The sequence below is a fragment of the Sprattus sprattus genome (genome assembly GCF_963457725.1).
Source record: "Sprattus sprattus genome assembly, chromosome: 1".
Classification (NCBI taxonomy): domain Eukaryota; kingdom Metazoa; phylum Chordata; class Actinopteri; order Clupeiformes; family Clupeidae; genus Sprattus; species Sprattus sprattus.
In genome coordinates, this window is record NC_137920.1 from 16960967 (window position 1) to 16982525 (window position 21559).

The 21559-nt window shown below is 40.8% G+C and overlaps 1 protein-coding gene across 1 annotated transcript; it reads right to left on the reverse strand.

The window, feature by feature from the left end:
• Nucleotides 1-8569: 8569 nt before the first annotated feature.
• LOC308368005 (GTPase IMAP family member 9-like) lies at nt 8570-21177 on the reverse strand (the record flags this gene model as incomplete). The annotated part of the gene is made up of 3 exons (XM_080842038.1): nt 8570-8773; nt 20048-20775; nt 21153-21177. 3 exons carry the CDS (start codon nt 21175-21177, stop codon nt 8570-8572), a joined length of 957 nt encoding a protein of 318 aa, XP_080698164.1.
• Nucleotides 21178-21559: the final 382 nt, after the last annotated feature.

The following is a 21559-nucleotide window of genomic DNA, read 5'->3' on the forward strand; positions in this document are numbered from 1 at the left end:
GTGCAGATGTTTTGGTTCTAAAATGAGATAGGATTTTACAGATCCCAAACTGTATTGTAATCTTCTTCATGTGTATGTAAGGTAGTGTATGTGCCATGGCGCTAGGCAGCGCTGCAACCGTGTTTTGTAAATGTTAATTTGTTTGCTCTGATGTGTTTTGTACCTCGGGGTGACCCGTAAGTTTTCACGAGTTTTGATGTGAGAGATGCGTTGAATGAGATGGTGAGTGTGTGTGCTAGATGAAGGAGATAGCTGCTGTGTGGAATACAATAAATTTCGCCACCATTACGAGACCTCCTCCTCGTCTCCCGTGTCAAATAGTTTGGACGCCCGACCACCCGCCAACATAGATCACCAAAACACAACGCAGAGTTTCAGCGGGCCGTTGACTAACTGGGAGGGTTACATGTAAATGATGCTCGATCCCAAATGTCTAGGCCTGAGATAGCATGTGCTATACTATGATCATCCCGTGCCATTGAATATTAATTTTGTCAAAAGGTTTTGCCATATTACTAAAAGTTTGATGCACAGAATGTCTTGCGGTCTGCAGGTTATATTATAAATGTCAAAATTAACATAATTTATGCATAAAGGTGTACTCACTTTTTGGAGGTGGAGTAATGCAATCGCTCCGTGTTCCTAAGAGATCAGCACACAACAATGATTGTTACTTAGAAAACACATGCATACTGATGTAAAAAAAAATACTTTTTGATAAATAGAATACGGTTTGATTTGGCAAAAACTAAAATATTTATAATTAAGTTTTGGCCTGTCGAAACACAAGCAATTCTTGACTAGCAAATTCAATTCTAAATTGTTTTTTTTACCTGTGATATTAAAACGTATCACAATTTCATTTATCAATTCTCACGTTTCACATACTAGGCCATATCAACTGATCACAACCCTTAGTCTCAGACCCACCATGTGTCTGGAGCCGAGCCTATTAGACTTGATTGATGTCTACAGCCACGACACGATGGTTGCAGTCAGGCATATTAGCGTTTAGATGGCCATGGTCAGCTAGACCCTCACTTGCATCCATATCTCCCATACCCCTTTTCTTACGCGTCCCCACTTCACACCTTGATCTAAGACCCCCACACATACCCCCTTTCCCTATGCTGTGCACCTATCAAACTCCCCTCAAGTAGACTTATTGCCCCAAACACATGCCCCAAAAGGCCCACTAAATTCGATAACACACCTTTTCAGTCTTTTTGGTCTCTCGAATGTGTACACCAACCAGGCTTATAGCTAGCAGGGCGTCTGCCCTATAGTCTACTAAAAAATAAGAAGAAACGGGACGCCCTACTTTTAAGCAGGACGGCCTAAAGACGCCCTATTTTTCTCCCGTTTTACCTGTTAACTTCGCTGAATGTGATCAAAATTCACCGTTTCAGTCGCTTCAGTGCTTAGCGAAGTCTAGAATCATACATATAACCTGCCAATTAGAAAATAGCGTTGCTGTATTCCCGCTACAACAACGTTACATCATGATTCCAATGAAACATTGATTCACGGGCTCGCAGAAGCTCCAGAAGACAGCTGTCTCACCGCACGTCACTGAACCTACTACTTTATGAGTTCAACAAGAGTTTGTGTGTTAAGGTGGTGGTCTTAATTAATCTAAATGCAATACAATATACATCATACACTTTAAAGCTTTGAAGAATACGGAGGTATAAGATCGGTCGATATTTTCCATGAAAATAGCGACTGAAGAACCCCCTGTTCTTGTCTCCGAGAGGACAGGCTGTATTGCTCCCTTTTCTAGAAGGGAGTCTATTTCCTCCTGTAGGAAACGCGCTTGATGAGGTGGCATTAACGTTTGAACTACGCCCCTGAACTTCGGGGGGGGGGGGGGGGGAAACTGGAGCGTATAACGGGCTATCATAATTCGGACAAATTGGCATATTTTCGGAATACCAGGGTTTGCGGATAGTGGGCTTTCGGAACAATTGGCATGGCACCGCGCACCACTCAAACACACAACATAGAGTGTAGGCTAACGGCTGGCTGTTTCAGAGTACAGTAGGCTGAGGGCTAGCAACAGCTACAGACTTGTCTTGTATTTACAATGCAAACGAACTTGGCCATAGAACATAGGTCCTAAGTCAAACATATTTCAGAGACGTTTTAATTCATGATCAGTAAGCTTACCGTAGGTCGTTGTATCGTATCTCCCTGGCTGTAGCCACCAGCACTGTCATCCATTGGAGTGATGATGGCCCTGCCGTGGCAAACATTAAGCTAAAAGTAAAAGGTGTTTGCTGATATGATTGGACGAGCCCCTAGTCACTCAAGAAGACAGCCAATGGGCCGCAGACTAGCGTGCGCGTGTCAAGCATGTCAAGGCCATGGGCCACGCTGAGTTTTTTTTACCGTCCTAATGCATTATGTAGGCAGGTCCAAATCGAAAGGGGTTTGTGTTGGGTCGGCCCAGGGGATGTGATATATATATCAAATATATTGTGTATTTACACAAATAATATTATTGTATAGAGATATTTTGTGGGATGAATTCACCTACGTTCTCACGTCACTGCACTCATTTAGCCCACCTGTTTAATTAGTAGACGCTGCTTGGGTATGTACGGTGGCCGAGAAGGGCAAAACACAAAAACAAACTCGGGAACATTTTTACATTTTTTAAAACACTTTAACCTGTTACTGCAGTGGGATATTTCGCCTTAATTTGGAACGATTTGTACTTACACATAATAACACTCAATATCTGAAGTTGTACACAAGATACAAAGATCATTCATATCTTAAATTGAAGAAGACAAATGGGCCAAGACATGCATTCACCTCCTGACTTTTATTTTCATCATTAAGTATCAATTTCAAAGCATCATATACAGAACAAAATGTAAAAAATGTAAAAAACGCCTTTCATTTTTATGTTTGACAGTGTGTGGATGGTTTCAAGGAAAAAAAAAACTGTCATGTCCTATATTTCCTGATTCACCATGTTCCTGAGAAACAAAGTACAAAGTTTGGAGCAGATATCTAAAAATGTCCAGGTGTTGCACAGTAATATCTAAATGGTGCATTCAGGCGTCTCCAAGTGTCCAAAACCTCTCCAAGCTCTCCAAATGCATAAAAAATTTTCTCATTGTATATCATTGTTTTTTTTCGTTGTACAGACATATATAACTCCATTTTAGACTAATATTATAATTTCTTTTGAGATTGGATTGTGTCACTGTTGGAGACTGTGCAGCTGGTAGTAGTGGTGGCGACAGGGGTGGTGGTGGTGGTGGCGACAGGGATGGTGGTGGTGGTGGCGACAGGGATGGTGGTGGTGGGGGTGAGGGTGATACTGAAGCTGGGGCTGGGTCACTGCAAGATAAAAACGTTGGACAATATCAATATTTTGACTGGGTCATGCCTTACAATTGAATGTTGCTTCATGTTATTTACTAAGCTAATGCACAAATATGTAAAATGTAAACATATGTAAAAAACACCATAGTCAAGTTGAAGTGTGATAATAACATAGGCATTATGCATTCAGCATGCATTTAGCAGATGTAAATAAAACATTTCTATGCGATTTGAGGCAAGAAGCAGGTTGTGCTATGTTAGTATGTTGTAGCCTACATTGCAGCTACGTAAATACAGCAGCAGCAGCATGCTAACCAATATCCATTACTAACAAACTACATCCCACAATGATAAAAAAAAAAAAAAAGCACTAAAGAGAATAAGGCATATGCATAGCTTACTGGTATGCACTAAAAAGTAGTTGATTTAAATTACTTACGCATCGAGGATGGCATCGATTCCATTCACTCTTCCGAGTCCATGCTAGTCCATGCTGAGTCCATGCGGAGTCCATGCTAGCATGCTAGTCCATGCTGAGTCCACTGGCTTCCGTCGACGTCTTCATCAAAAAGCATCCCATGTATTTCACTCATCTGCAATCCTCGTCTTGCCATGATGGATGAGTACAAGGGAGACAAATTGCAGCCAAAAATATGCACAAACAAGCCCTCAGGATCGTGTGGACCAAACCACTTGCTGTGCGCATTTGTAGGTAAACAAAATGGCCCATTTACGCACCGGGAGCGCAGCTGAGACTCTTGAGTTGCGCTTTCAAAAATCTAAACTCCAGGGCCCGTATCCTTAAAGATTCTGAGAATACTCTCAGAGAGCTCCTAACTTAACCTAAAAATTCCTTGCCAGGAGTTTTAGCTTAGAAGTGATTCCAGAACATTTTCAGTGAACTCTGAGCCAGGAATGGATGAAAAATCCTATCTTAGTGAGGAGGTGTGGTTGACCCCGTTGCTAGGTATGAGTCATCATTTCAAAAGCCGTGATTGGTTGATCCTACAAGTTTGATGAAAATGAACTTTTGGTGATAATGAGCAAAGGATGTACCCTCAAATCAATAAACATAATTATACACTCTAATCTTATGCAGACTATAATTGTAAATAATATTTCACATTCAAGAAAATATCTGGAAAATGAATAGTAAGCTGTAGGGGTTATAGCCTAACATTAGAATCTAAAATATGTGAAAACTTAAGCTCATTACACCCTGTTCAAATAATGATTTGTGTCTCATTTGCTCATATTAATATCCTAGCTGGCATATTTTGTACTTTCACTTCCATATGGACCCCATTGAAAACAAGATGGCCTATCTCAAGGGGCTGTCCTTAATGAAGTAGAAATTGCAACGTTACAACTCAGTGTGAACTTAACGAGGGTAACACAGCTCAGCTTTTAACAATGTCTGTGATTGCTGGCTGGTCTATTTATGAAGGCTTGTTAACAAATATCCTACAAACACAGAAAATGGAGAAAACAAGGAATCGCAAGCCGAACTGGACTGAGGAGCAAGGTTTGTTGCTGGCCCAGTTGGTGAACGAACATAAAGGTATGTTACGAGGAAAATTTGGCCAAACTGTCACTAGCCAAGGCAAGAGGCGCGCCTGGGACACAATATTCCAAACAATCAATGCCTCTTTTCCACTGGTGGTGCGGACAGGCGACGATTGTGAGAAAAGGTGGTATGTGCTGCAGTCCAAGGCAAAAGATGAGATTGCAGCACACAAGCGGGAATCCTCACTCACAGGTGAGCAAAATACTATGGCCTACCACATAATCTGGCAACTTGCTCCTGCTGGCAAAGTTAATTTACATGCCTAAGTACTGTGTTCATTGACTGTTTCTTTCTAGGGGGTGGACCACCTGCAAAGCGGCTGTCCCAGGTGGCCGACACTGTCTTTCAAGTCCTGGGACACTCTGAGGTCAGTGTCACCGTGCTGCCAACAGGCATTGACACGTCAATGATGCAGGCCCTTGAAATGCAGTAAAGGTAGGACACAGGGTTATTCATATCAACAGTGTTTATTCATTGCAGAAGCCATTTCATGTGTTATCTATGCTCATTGTATTAAATTAATTTAATCAAAACAATAATTAAACTAGGCCTATGTATTTCTGTAGCATGGAGCCATCACAAGAACCGGGCCCATCAAGTTTGCCGCCTGAACCATCTGAAGCTGCTATTCAGGATAGCCCGGCGGATCAAACACCACTCCCATCCGCAGCACCTGCTCCGTCAGCATCCCTGCAGGAGAGAAGATTGCAACTCACAATTGATGTGTTTGAACAACAAAAAAAAGTCCTTTCCCTTCAGGAGGAGTACTTCCGCCTTAAAATTGAACACCTAAAAAATAAACCATTTAGAGATTGTGTTCTGTGTCTTGCATTTAACAATTGCAGGTGATGTGCAGTAAAACTGTGGTAGTTCTTAATACCATCACAAGTTCTCAAATGACATGGGGCTACAGCTTGCCTGAAATGTAAATTTGTGAAGTTTACCCTGTAAAGCAGTCCACTCTGGGCTAGGTTCCCCTGTGGAATGTGAATATCTTCTTCACCACCATCCTCATCGTTGTCTCCATCCTCATCCTCATCGCCATCCTCCAGAGGTTCTACAATCTGTCTAACCTTGCAAATATTGTGTAATATTGCACAGGCTATGATGACTTTGCTGACTTTTTCAGGCCTCAGCCGCACCTCTCCGTGGAGAACATGAAAGCGCCTCTTAAGCTGGCCTATGCCACGCTCCACCACCACTCTTGTTGTCTTGTGGGCCCTACAATAGAATACAGACCTTTAATTATTTGATGGAAATATTGCACTACTTGGATGCTCTAACAAATTGCTTGCATTTCATTTCCATGATTTTTGTATTGTTTGGCTTAGTTGGGGCCCTTGGCGTGGCTGGAGGTAAGGTGTAAGGAGCCATGGTTTGCATGGGTAGCCACTGTCCCCTAACAAGTGGCAATTAGCTGGCACATAGCGTCTCTCAAAAAGCTGTCTGATGCCACTCTCGGAGAGCATTCTCGCATCATGTGTGGAGCCTGGCCATTTAGCCACAATGTCCAAAATCTTACAGGCCGCATTGAACACTATTTGCAAATTGATGCTGTGGAAATTCTTCCTGTTAACAAAGACAGCCTCGTCCTCTGATGGCGCGATTATTCTCACATGTGTTCCATCAATTACACCCACAACGCCAGGGAATCCTGCAATGTCCCTAAATGCCCTTTTATGTGTGTGTAAAGTGCGGGCATCCAGCGGGAATGAAACAAATTGTGTCACAATATTAGGTTGTGACAAAGCTGTCAGTGTTTGGGTGATGACTCTGCTGACGGAGGATTGGGACAGACCCAAGTCATCACTGCTGCATTGTTGCATTTTCCCTGTTGCCAAATACCTCAGGGTTGTGATTACTTTCTTCTCCGGTGTAATAGCGTTGTGGCGTCGAGTTGGTGAAGTAATTGCATCTCTAAGGAGATCCACCACAAACATGATTCCTGCACGATCCAATCTGTAGCGTCTCAATAATTCCCTGTCATCCAGTGTTTGCAGGACATCTCTCCTGCCTCCTCTGTTGGCCATTTTGTGCAGCTGCTTAGGGTAACTCCTAAGCCACTAAAAGTCCTCTTCCCTGCTCTTAGCAGATCTCGCCTTAGGAGCCCTTTTAAGCGCTAGGACTCTTGAGGAATAGCTTTTATATTAACTGGGATTTTCGTGTCACTTTTAGGGGAAATTCTAAGAAAACGTCATGCCTCTGAGAATTTTCTTAGAATTTGGCCGCTAGGAGCCACTTTTTGCACAAAAATTATTTAGAGATACGGGCCCAGGACTGAGCAATCAGGGCAAATGACCTACCTACTTTTTTGTTAGAATCTCTATTATTCGGTAAAACAGGTGTCAATCACTACTGAGAAGTCTTACAAGAAGTGTAAAGTGATATGATAGGACATGCCTAAGCAGCCTCATGATTGAGAGCTGATGCCATTGGTGGTAATGCCTGTCACTCATGACAAACATGTGTTTAACAGCCAATAAAATCCAAAGATTCTGAAAGAGGGGGTCTTAACCTTTGTAACCATATGTAACATCACGTGATAACGTCGTGTAGTGTTGCCAGGAAGAGAGCGAGAAGATCGTAATCAGAAACATACACAAAAGTGAACGTTTTTTCTCAATGTCGTGAGCAAGTGAATAAACAACTTTATGGACATAACCATGCAGTTCAAGTCTGTTTTTTAGATGTTTTGAAGGTAAATGAATGTTCTATAACGTTATTTAAGGTTACGTTAATGCAGAAACACATTTAAATGGCTTAGTTATGGGAGGAGGCTGCTCCATATGTAAAAAATGAGGATGTGTCATGGTGTGTTTAAAATCGTATTTATTTGTAATGGATGCATGTAGACAACTGAAAATCGGTTTACACATAGTTGGATTACCACAAAAAAATATTAAATGGGAGTTTGAATCATATTTTCAGAAATAGAATTTTCAGGATTTGTTTTGGCGATTTATCCAGTACGGGCCCGCCCCCGGGTCCATTAGGGGGCGTTAAAGCAGTAACAAGTTAACAAGTTTTCGAAACACTTTTACAAGTTTTTTACGAAAATTACATTTTAGAAAAAACGTTTGCAAGTTCCGGAACAAAATAACATCTTAGAAAACATTTTTGCAAGTTCAAAAAAACATTTATACAAGTTAAAAAAAACATTTTTGCAAGTTCATTTTTCTTACGGAAGGGGAATGCCCAAGCTCAGAGGTTGAGCCGGAAATGACAAGGAAAGCGCTCAAATTCAAGTTCACAGCGATTCAAGATGGACAGCGGTAGAGCAGCGTTTTATCCGTTCTGTGGCCAACACATGAGACTATTAACACGGTTTTGTTTTTCGTGTGGCAGGTCTTTAGAATGTTTAAATCGCACCGACCAAACGGAAGGACTAGATGTGCTGCAGCAGTGCAAACTCTATTTTCATGAGGGACACTCGTACGCTGTGATCGTGGACATGATGTCGTGTTTACATGATGTACGCCTCGGAGACACTAGTTCTTCATTAAACGTTGTGAATTTTAATAGCCTTGCATTGCGAAAAACGGCGAACTTTGGTTTAAATCCTTAACATAACTCATTCTTTTTTATGAACTGAAGTTCGCTTAGTTCGGAGCCTGAGGAGCGAACTTAGGTTTCTAAAGCACTTTTCGAGGGTCACCTTACGGCCTAAGAGGAGAAATTCCTTCTGCGGTATAACCCGGCGTCATTAAGTTTGCCTTTCAGAGACCTCAAACTGATTTGTACATCATGTAAACACGACATCATGTCCACGATCACAGCGTACGAGTGTCCCTCATGAAAATAGAGTTTGCACTGCTGCAGCACATCTAGTCCTTCCGTCTGGTCTGCGCGATTAAACATTCTAAAGACCTGCCACACGAAAAACAAAACCGTGTTAATAGTCTCATGTGTTGGCCACAGAACGGACAAAACGCTGCTCTACCACTGTCCATCTTGAATCGCTATGAAGTATGAACTTGAATTTGAGCGCTTTCCTTGTCATTTCCGGCTCAACCTCTGAGCTTGGGCATTCCACTTCCGTAAGAAAAATTAACTTGCAAAAATGTTTTTTTGAACTTGTATAAATGTTTTTTTGAACTTGCAAAAATGTTTTCTAAGATGTTATTTTGTTCCGGAACTTGCAAACGTTTTTTCTAAAATGTAATTTTCGTAAAAAACTTGTAAAAGTGTTTCGAAAACTTGTTAAAGTGTTTTACAAAATGTAAAAATGTTCCCGAGTTTGTTTTTGTGTTTTGCCCTTCTCGGCCACCGTAGGTATGCCTATAAAAGCCTAAAAGTTTGCAATATTCTTAGATGGTGAATCACTACCTCCTGTGCAGAGTGGTGTCCTGTTTCTCCCGCGGTAGGTTTTCTTCGCCACTAAGCCAGTTGCATTGAATTTTAATCACACTGTGGACTAACTTCGTCCTTTATTGTAGCCTGGTGTTGTGATCCTCTCCTCCTTCGCTGACCTCGAGAACTGTTGTTCACTAGTTCCAGGTATGCTCTGTTCTTCAATGGGATAGAATTTATATTATTATTCGTTGAATTTTTATGATTATATTTATATTCAGTGTCATGTTTGTTTAGTGAGGATGCACGTTCCCGCGGCAGCCAGTGTCTCCGAGTACCGTGGGTATATATTTAAATCTCCCTATTGGCTTAATTTTACCTCCGTTGGTTTTTAATTACGATTTGTGTTCTGCAGACGCAACCCGGCCTGGTGGAGGGCTGGAGCCACGAGCTGCTGTGTCTTGTCGTCTTTTGATTTGGTTTTCAGTAGTTTGTGTTTGATTTGGCGTCAGTACTTTCCCTACTTTGCCGTGTAGCCTAAACGGTGTGTCCTTGTCATTTGTTCACGTGCTTGCTTTTGTCTGTCGTCTCACCTAGTTTAATTGCTTTGGTTCGGCGTGCTTAACTTGTTGTTCTGTTGCTTTTGTTTCGTTATTTTGGTCCGTGTTTATTTCAGTGCATGGACATAGTTGTGTAAAGCACACTTCTGTTCCTGTGATCTGTTTTGTATTGTCTGCATGTGTATTGTTTATGGGTAGTTCAGGTATCCTGTGAGAGGGGAAACTATCTTGCCCTTTAGTTTCTGTGTTTTGTCCTACAGCTGAGATCGACTGGTGTTAAGTTTCTTTATCCCCTTTTGTGTGTATGAGCAGGCATTGTGCTATCCTGGAGGGGGGGCTAGTCACCTGGTGGTGGAGTACCGTCAGTGCATGCTCACGTGCAGTGTTGTATAGTAACGAAGTAGAAATACTTCGTTACTGTACTTAAGTAGTTTTTTTGGATATCTGTACTTTACTTTACTACTTACATTTCTGATGACTTTTACTTTTACTTCGCTACATTTTGCAAAGAAAACTGATACTTTTACTCCGATACATTTCCCCTGAAACCTTCGTTACTCGTTACAAAATCGAATCATCTTTAGAAAAAATAATAATAATCATGAGAGTGATGAGACCAAAGTCGGGGACTTTGGTAGAACAGACTCCAAGCAGGTTTGGCGAATCAGCTGTCCTAGCGAACGTTAATGCGATTTTTACCGTTTGCAAAAGCCCCCTTAGTTACCGTTGCTACGTCAGACAAAACTCTGAGGTCTGTACCCAAAAGCATGGCTACGACGAGGACAAGCCGCGCTATATCTGTCAGTGTCAGTGATTTCTTTTTGGAGTAATATATCTGCGATATCCTCCAGATCAAGGCAAAATGGACTGCAATATGCAGTGGAAGAACATATCAAAAACATTAAGATCAACAACGAAGGGGTTACAACAATAATCAAAGCAATGGCATACAGGTGTCAATCAGGGAGCAATTCCAGACGGTAACATTAACATTTTGACGTCAACATTGTGATTGTAACATTAACACATTTGTTGAAGAGACTAGTTATATACTAGAAGTGGTAATAATACCAGTTGACATTAACCATAACTGTTTGTGGATTTTATCTTAACTAGATAGTTAGTTACCACCTAGCAAAAGTGTAGATCGCTGTCTAGATATATCTAAGCAGCTTAATTTGCAGACATACAGTAGCCTATGTGTTGGTCTTTGTCGATGTATTGAGTAGGGAGTGGGGTTCAAATAAGCCCATGTTTATAAGTTTGCTCATTTTAGTCTGAATAAACTTCATTCTTCTCAGAATTCTGACCCTTTGCTTTTTTATTAACAGCATTTACTTTTTTTTTTTTACTTTTTACTTTTACTTTCAATACTTAAGTACATTTAATATCAGAAAATTACTTTTGATACTTAAGTACAGTAAAGATCAGATACTTTAATACTTTTACTTAAGTAATATTCTAAAAGGTGACTTTTACTTTTACTTGAGTAATTTTCCAGTAACGTATCTGTACTTTTACTCAAGTATGGCTTTTGAGTACTTTATACAACACTGCTCACGTGTGATCATTGGTTGCTGTGTTGTTGGTGTGTCACTTTGGTCACTTTCCGTGTGCTGTGCTGTGCTGTGCCGTGTTTGCCTTCACAAGGGTGGTGTGAGTCCTGAGCACACTTTCCAGTTAGCCTGCCGCCCCTCTAAGGGAAGTCTCTGCCTGCTATAGTTTATTTCCATTTAATTCCCTTCCCTAGCGTGTTTGCCAGCACTTGTGCTGACTGTTTGTGCCCTTTTTAATTGATTATTAAATAAATACTTTTTCTACCCTGACTAACCTCTCAGTTTGTCTAGGTCCATTCCTCCATCTACCAACATATACATCCTAATGACATCTTTATAATAAATGTGGCATAGTGGAGGTGTGTCCGCGATAGTGACGTATCGTGGGTGTCCTACTGGTGACGGGTTAGGGTCAAGGGGGAGACACGCGACTAAAAAGTAGCTGATGGCTTTCGAACGACTCTTGAGACTCTCTGACTGATAGCTAAAAAGTGGAAGGGCTACTTGGTGTCCGGGTTACGTAATGCTTTCGTTGGCATAACAACTGTCACTCAAGAGTCGTTCGAAAGTCAACATTACATCACCCGGGCTCTTTTAGGCACCCGGTGCCTTATAAGCATGACAGCCCCAATAACCAGAGGGCACCACGGGCTAGGTCCAACCTGTTCTGCTTGAAATCACTGACTATACACAGACACACACACACACACACAGGCACACACACACAGGCACACACACACACACACACACACACACACACACACACACACACACACACACACACACACACACACACACACACACACACACACAGAACCATGGGCTGGGTCCAACCTGTTCTGTAAGGTTCTTCAAATCACTGACTACACACACACACACATACACACACACTTACATACAGAACCATGGGCTGGGTCCAACCTGTTCTGCTTGAAATCACTGACTATACACAGACACACACACACACACACAGGCACACACACACAGGCACACACACAAACACACACACACAGGCACACACACACACACACACACACACACACACACACAGAGAACCATGGGCTGGGTCCAGCCTGTTCTGTAAGGTTCTTCAAATCACTGACTACACACACACACACACACACACACACACACACACACACACACACACACACATACACACACACGTACATACAGAACCATGGGCTGGGTCCAAACTGTATGGTAAGGTGCTTCAAATCACTGGCCACAAACTGTGCACACACACATTCAGAACAACTTGACAGTTAAGGGTGACTTTATGTCAAGTGTCAAATGTCAAGTGTCTTTGCTAGTTTCAGTCCAACAGAGTTTTCATTCTCCCCTTCAGTGCCAGGGCCGCATTGTACCAAATGCAGTTGCGCCCATCTGAGTGCCCGGGAGCTTTTTTGTCTTAAAATGGGGTTTGTTCAGGCACGTTGGTGCATTGTCATCTTGAGACAGCGGGAAGCAATTGTGCGATTGACGAGCAAAAACTTCGGAAGTGCATTATGTCACTGCATTTTGAAGGCGCATTATAAAGATTGTAGCCTTATATGCGTCTACATATGCAGTTACACAACGTGTGGAAACTGCTTCACATATAGGGAACGGCGTACAAATATGCACAAGATTCAAATATATATATATATATTTACTGTATATATTACAATATGGAAGAGTATTACTGTACATCAAGATACTTAAACCTACTTAGGTCACAATATTTGAAAGCAGCACTCTGAATTCATAACAAACAACACAAGCTGTCCTTGCTGTCCAGAGTTCCTAATGAAAACTGCCCATCCAATCTAGCTTCGTCAAATCATTGTTGACAGAACTGCAAAATAATTACACTGTTCTTGTTACGATGCTACAAAACCAAGTTATGACTATCCTAATAGTCTTTGTTGTGGCTAGGCTGAAGTAAGGGTCTTACTGCTAATTTACTTGAAGCAAATTGTTACTGGAAACGCTAAATGACAAAACTTACCACTTAGAAGCTTAAATGTTCGATCTCTGAGCAACTGGCTGTTCCTTAACTTCTGTTTCATCTCTCAATGAAAGCTCAAACATAAACGGTTAGATGCCACTACAACACTCCATGGTTCAACTCTCACAGTTTTGGTCGATTTATTAAGACAGGTTATTGTGCCTCGCTGCATATCAGCCAATCAAAACAGAGCTCATCATCTGTGGTTGGGCAGGTGTTATATTGGTTTGGTTAGGTTGTTGGCTATGAGTACTTGACTGTGACAGTGAGAGGATTGGCCAGTGTGGGAAGTCCCGGACCAATAGCACAAGGATTTAAACATATTTTCCTGTAAAGTAAAGTAAAAAATATGAAGGACTCTACTTCTGCAGGGCACCTCTCTGCTAAAAATATACTAAGTAAGAATGATAGCATATTTTTCTTCCTCTTGAACCAATTCAGCAGCCTTGTGTTGTGTTGTTCTGTATTACTGTGCAGACTATTACTTGCTTTTTATCCATATTATCATTTGGATAATTAGCCTTACTTAAAATAATATTGTTGTGCTGACAAGATGACACCTTCTAAATAAATTCACCCACAGCCTTCCAATGTCAGGCCACCTTTGGTCACAGGCAATGCCACCTAGGTTTGCTGTCATTTTCTTCAATGCTTCAATGTTATGTTCTTCAATGCTAGCACGTGTGTCCACCCTGTCTTTCTGTAAAGAGGAGCGATTTACAGGAAGTAATTGTGATGTTATGATAATATTCCATTGGCATTACCATAGACATGCAAAGTATTTCTTGTGCACTTATTCCTTTCCTAAAATAGAAATACTTCAACTCCTCTTTATGAAGTGGCGCAAGCGTGACGCCAATGTCTCTGCTAGTTTCAGACCGCCCAGCGCCCACATTGTTTTGAATAGCAAATACAGGTGTGCCCATCTGAGCAGCCTGGGGCTTGGTGGTTTATAAAATCAGGTTTGTTCAGACACGTTGGCACATTGCCATCTTGAGGCAGCATCATAGTATCATAAAGATAATATGCCACTCAGTTACACATACAGAGAGGCTTAACAGTGCAAAATTATGCAAAAGATTAAGAATACAATTACAACATTATGAAAGAGTATTACAGTGCATCAATATATTTTCAGGGAGGTTTGCTGGAATCCTGCCGTTGGCGTATATGTTCTTTCTTACTACTTTCACTGTTATAAAACAATTGGATTCTATCGAATTATTTAGCTGTTTCTGATTGGACAAGAGACGTTCCATGAGTTGGAATATCCCAGGACATCCCAACTCGGACTTTTCACAGCTAGAAATAAATCACTCAGCAATGAACCATTCTACTGCGCATTGATACAATTAAGCTCTTATAATTCCAAAAGACGTTGACAATCAAACTATTTTTTTGTTGGCATTATCATGGCAAAATCTAATTAAAATGAATCAATAACTTTGTGTTAAATGTTAATCGGGTAACTATTTTTTATTTTTATTTTTTTAATAAAGGCAAGATAGTACAAGTGCGAGTGGGGTAGGTAAGGGATATTCCCACGGGTGCTGTTGCCTAAGACATGTGACAGTGAGAGGAGGTCCACTGTGGGATGTTCCCAACCAATAGCACAATGATTTAGAGATGTTTCTGTGTATAACTAAAGGAAAATATATGAAGGACCCCACTACTGCAGTGCCTTTGTTGTGTTGTTCTGTTCGGGCAAACACCACCCGTGGGAATATCCCTTACCTACCCCACTCGCACTCGTACTATATTGCTTAATTATGGTACTTTAGAAGTCCTGCTAGAGGTCATAGTTGTGTGTGTGTGTGTGTGTGTGTAAGTATGTGTGTGTGTATTAGTGTTTGTGTTTGGGTGTGTGTGTATTCAAATGTATGTATTAGTATGTGTGTGTGTGTGTCTGTGCATTACAATTTTTTACAATCGGATACACACAATTTTGACTGCTTTGTTTTGCTTTTCAATCGCCTCACACAATAAGCACAACCACACACCCAATGAGCAAAAACATCAGATCCATTGCAAAATGAAACACTCTTGTAAAATCTATACACACATTTAACAAAACCATATTTTGTTACCATATGAAACACACACATTGCATGTACTGAATTCTGTTTGTACCACTTACACACTTCTGTTATAAACCTAAAACACTTTTAGCAATACTACTTCTCAGTGATTAGAGTAGTGTAAGTGAAGTACACAGAGAAAGTGAAAATACACAATACAGTAAAAACACTACCCAAGACCAATGCTGATGAAAATATTATTTACGTAATTCTCTCTTTTTACCAAATCAGTCAACATGTCAACATGGAGAATCACAACAAAACATGTCCCAGTTTTCATGCTACTTCAGTAGTGTGCATAACACTGTAAGCTCAGCAAATATCAGACAAAGGTGAAAAGATGTTTCCAATACAGGTTACAATTCCATTTACAGTAAAATGTACAGATTTGTCAGTGTGCCAGTATTGACTGAGAGACCTGATGGATATTACAGTACTGTTTTGAAAATGGCATGGTCACCGATAATGTTTGCTTGAATTTCTCTGAGCCTGATAGCATTACGTATTTGCCAAAAGCATGTTTATGATCTCTATATCTTGTTCTTGCGTGAATATGGGCCTGTCCTCCTTTCAAGTTTACTGTATTTGATACATTTGGTCTTCTTCTTCTTTGAGCACATTTTCCTCCTGCTACAGGTCTTCCTCTTCCTCTACTTCCACCTTGACCTCAGCCTCATGGCATGGCCTCGGCCTCTTCCTCCTTCTCCTCCTCTGTGGATTCCCCCTCTCACCCTCACTCTTCTTCTTTTGACTCCTTCCATTTAGGTTGAAGACAGATTACAGTTACTCATCTGCTGCACTTCTATAGTGCTTAAACCTGTTTGTTGTGTCTACAATTCAGCAATCATGTGTTTGGGCATTTGATGGCTGTGCTTATTTGACCTGCTCATAGGTGTGGTAACTTGACAGAGTGTTTTAGAATTGCAAGGAAGTGACCTCTTGACATACGTCTGTGTCTAAAGCATAAAAGTGTGTTTAGTGCTTTGCAAATCACTTGTGTGTATGGTTTCGCAAAAAGTGTGATGTTTAAATGTGCTTATAGTTGTGCAGATCTGAGCCGTTGTTTTGCTCCTTGAGTGAAGGTTTTGATAATTGTGTTACACTTTTGATTTTAGTGTGTATCCGATTGTAAAAAACTGTAATATGTGTGTTTGCATTAGTATGTGTGTGTGTGTGTGTATTTGTGTGTGTGTGTTTGTGTGTGTGTGTGTATTTGTATGTGTGTGTGTGTGTGTGTGTGTCCGTGTGTGCATTAGTATGTCTGTGTATGTGTGTGTGTATTAGTATGTGTGTGGGTATTTGGACGTGTGTGTGTGTGTGTGTGTGTGTGTGTTTGTGTGTGTGTGTGTGTGTGTGTATGTGTGTGTGTGTGTGTGTGTGTGTGTGTGTGTGTGTGTGTGTGTGTGTGTGACTGTGCATTAGTGTATGTGTCTTTATTAGTATGTGTGTGTGTATTTGTATGTGTGTGTGTCTGTGCATTGGTTTGTGTGTGTGTGCATTTTTGTGTGTATTTGTAAATGTGTGTAGTCTGCATGTACATAAGTATGTGTGTGTGCATGTGCATGTGCATAAGTATGTGTGTGTGTGTGTGTGTGTATAAGTACTGTATGTGTGTGTATTTGTATTTGTGACTGTGTATTAGTGTGTCTGTGTGTGTGTGTGTATGTGTGTGTGTGTGTGTGTGTGCACGCATGTGCACATACATGTGCTAAATCGGTTTGCATTTAGTGTAGGCGTGTATTTATATGTGTGTGTCTGTTCATTAGCATGTGTGTATTAGCATGTATGGGTGTATTTGCATGTGTGTGTGTGAGTTTATTAGTTTGTGTGAGTGTATTTGTATTTGTGTGTGTGGTTGTGTGTGTGTGTGTGTGTGTGTGTGTGTGTTTGTGTGTCTGTGCATTAGTATGTGTGTGTGTATAATTATGTGTGTGTATAAGTATTTGTGCATGTGTGTGTGTGTGTGTGTGTGTGTGTGTGTGTGTGTGTGTGTGTGTGTGTATGTGCGTCTGCGTCTGCGTGTGCGTGTGCGTGCGCGTGCGCGTGCGCGTGTGTGTATGTGTATGTGTGTGTCTGTGCGTGTGTGCCTGCATCACAACAGGAATCCACCAGAGAAAGAGGCAGCCTAGATGAACAGGCAGCAATGTTGTCATTTGTATGCAGTCTTCATTGGGCTCTGGAATGTATTCACTTGTAGCTCATAATCCATTAGATATATTTGATATGTGTCTGTCTTGACCTCATTTGTTAAAGTATAGCAAGCTATAACAGAATCCCTCTAATGAATTCAAATCTGAGATTTTCATCTGAATGTAGATTCCTTGGTTTCAAACAGCACAGCTGTGCATTTGTCAAATGCATTCATGGATTGTACACAATTCTTTATTAGTTGTATTTGTCCCCATTTGGGATTGCTTCTGTTGACAATGATTAAACAATTATACCAACAAATATTCATGATATGTAACCTACTGCTCCTTGGTTTGTTGCTGTAATAAATTAGTGTCACAGATTATTCGAAATGTCAATAGTGCCTTGATATGTCATGCTGTAATGAATAAAAGAAAAGAGGGTAAATGAGCTGCACCACTAGTGTCAGTTTGACGTGTTTTAATTTGTATTCATCTGAACAATACATGCTATTTGTTGGTTTGTTCTGTGAATAACCTCAAAGTGAAGTCCATGACCTCCTTATCAGATCCTCCTGTTGACAGGGAATCCCTCTCTCTAGTGATGTGCAGGCGCCACCTAGTGGTGAACTACACCACTACACCCATGAGTCAAACTGTCCCTACCCTGCTTCAGTGCACACTGCTTCCTTTCCATTCACCTTCATGCTGTGTCTCAGTCAAAAGTGACCGTTTTTGAAACTTCAGCTGTAATGAAAATATTGTCTTGCATCTCAAACTCATGAGGATTCATGACATCATTCACCCTACCCACTTGAATGGATAAAATAAATGATAGTAAGATTCATAATATCTTTGACACTGTAACATTTGGTGTGTCTCCAGAATAAGCAGGCCTTTAAAGTAATGTCCAAGACTGTAATAGTCAGCCGGGGCTTGTCGGTATGGGCAGGTGCAGTGCCCCACCAATATTTAATCCACTTAAAAACATTCTTTAAATAAACATTTTATCAATTGTGGTTTCTTCATTTACACCCTTCAAAGTAGTGAAGCATTGTTCTCTTTAGTGTCTTCTATCAGTATACTACAAATGGGTATAGTTCACCCTGCTCATAGCTGGCCTTTTCTGCTACAATTAGGATAGTAGGTTTCATGTGAGGCAGAAGACGCCTCTGCACACAGGAGCTCCACAGAGCCCCCCCACAACTCCATGTAAATCTGTGGTCAGATAAGGGACTACAAATAAATGAATCTGCTCCTTTTCTGTTAACGTCATAATGGGCCCAAGGCAACACAGCGATAAACCTACAATATTACAGTAATAGAGTCCAACAGATTGTCATTTTGCCAAATTTTAATAGTTTTCCTGCTTAGTGAGGTCAGTGGGTCAGTGATTTGTTTCTCGAAAGAAATATGACTATTCATTTGTGAATTTGCTCATTATGTTTTTGCCTCAGACATTTGGCGTCCATGTTAAGCTGTTGTGACTAAAGCACAGGCTCTGGCGAAAATCGGTCTTGAACTTTGGATTCATTTTGAACCCTTCAAAAAGATTGAGTTAAGAGTTATATGTAACCAGTGGTGCAGTGGTTCCTGGAGAACTGGGTATAGTCTTAATTAAAAAATATATATATATAAGCACTCCATATAGCACAGGATAAACAACCTGTTTTGAGAAGTGGGGATACGCAATGCTGACTGAAAAATAAGTGAGTATACTGCGTACCCTGGACTACACCACTTTATGTAACCATGGATACTACTCTACAATCCCTCATGTTGCCTGAGGCAAGCAACAAGATGTATTCCATTCCTTTTCTTATTTAGCATATTGGTAGCAACATCTTTATTTTCATAAGACAAGACTACAGTTTGTTACAAAAGACAGACTGATAACTACAGTTTAACTCACTCCACCATTTTCTACTTTGTACTCTTACCTTATCTTCGCAGATTTTGCGAAAACGCGAACACTACAAACAACAAACTTACGATGGACTCCCATTAAGAATAAAATCAGATCAATTTACTGATCAGGTTACATTGTGCTGTTGACTTACAGAATATGCTTAAGTAAAAGCCATTGTATTGATATCTCCTTTCTGTTGTCTTCATTTGTACATTTGGCATTGGGGTCATCCAAAAGTAACGGAAAAGTAATCAAGTTACCATACTTTAATATTGTGAAACTTGGATTAGGTTACTGAATAACATTTTTAACAGGTAATTAGAACATGTAACTGAACATATGTATTTAAAGTAATCCTTTCAACCCTGACCACAACATAACATGTATATGTTGCACCTACAGCAGGAGCTGTATCTGTCCATGTCATCTGCAACCCCTGCATGCCATCTGCAGTCAATTTCTTCCTTCTTCGATAATTCCGGAACTGCTACTTTCATCAATATTTCCGAAACTGCTACATTCATCAATCTTCCCATAACTGTTCCAGTCACACCTTCAACTGCTGCAACAACTAAAGTAGTTGCTATTGCTTCAACAACCCCCACAACTGCTCCAACATCTGTTCCTACTTCTTTTGGAAAGAAATGATGATGCTGTTGTTTTTTACTCTCCTCTTCAGCCTTTCTAAAATCTTCCTCTGCTTGCTTCCGCTCGTCTTCTCTGATCTTCCTCTCATTCTCCTTTTGTTTCTTCTCCTCTTTTCTCATCTTGCTCTGAGCCTCCTGGTACCTCTTGTTTGTGTAGTGTTCTCCACCATTCCTCTCCACCAGGGCTTCAATCTTCTCCAGCAGCTCTTCCACTTGAGTCTTGTCATCCTGCTCTAAATTATTAAAGGAGTGATATCCTCCTCCACAGCTGTCTATCAGGTTCCAAAGGTCTTTATTAAAATATTTTTCCACTGATTTCCCCTTCAGCTGATCAGCATGAGTGAACAGTACCATAGTGAACTGGTCCGCTCTCTTGCCAAAGTTCTCCTGGATCCACTTCACTGCATTTTTCTCCTCCTCTGTGAATCTCACCCCTAATCTGATCACCAGCAGGAAGACGTGAGGCCCAGGAACAGACATGGTGACACACTTCTCTATCTCGCTTCTCAGCTCATCTGGTGTCTTAGATGTATCAAACAGTTCTGGGGTGTCGACCACTGTGATATGCCTCCCAAACACCCATCCACTCTCCTTAAGAGAAACTGAAGTCACAAAAGTTGAATCTTCTTTAAAAACCTCTTCCCCCAGGATGGTGTTGCCTGTTGCACTCTTTCCAGCTCCACTCTTACCCAGCAGAACAATCCTCAACCCTGGGGGGAGACATACAGAAACAGTTTGTATGTGTGTCTGTGTGTGTACGTGTACGTGTGTGTGTGTGTGTGTGTGTGTGTGTGTGTGTGTGTGTGTTTTTTTGTGTGCGTGTGTGTGTGTGTGTGTGTGTGTGTGTGTGTGTGTGTGTGTGTGTGTGTGTGTGTGTGTGTGTGTGTGTGTGTGTGTGTGTGTCTGTGTGTGTGTGTGTAGACTAGGACACTAGGAGTGTGATAACTAAGTAAGGTCCGTACAGGTAATAGCTTGTTTGTATACAAACTGTTTCTACTGACTACATATCAGTAAGGCCAAATCCAAAATGAGCTAAATGTTTTGCTTTCAATTTTAATCCTGTTTATGTTGTTAGCACGTCAAAAACCCTCCATGGGGTGTTTCCCACACATTTTTATGTAATTATAGAAATATCAAATGTGTAGGAAACTAATCCCAGGAATTTCAATTGTCTGTGTAAATTACATCCGTATAGCTAAATAAATAATATATGACACATTCTACCCCTTTTATTTCTGAGGAAGGTAGGTGACTAATGCTCAAAACATCCATTCAGTGGCTCAACTGGTTTATCAAGAAGGCTCATGATACATTAGCACAAAAAGTATTTGATCCTCAACATATTTCTCATTCAATGCATATAGTCAGACAAATGTATCATGATAAAATATGTTATAATAATAGTGACACAGTCTAAGAGGGTTGCGGATCTAAGTGTCAGAATCAACTTTTTCTTAGGATTTTTTAAGGGTTAGGGTTAGGGTTTAAGTATAA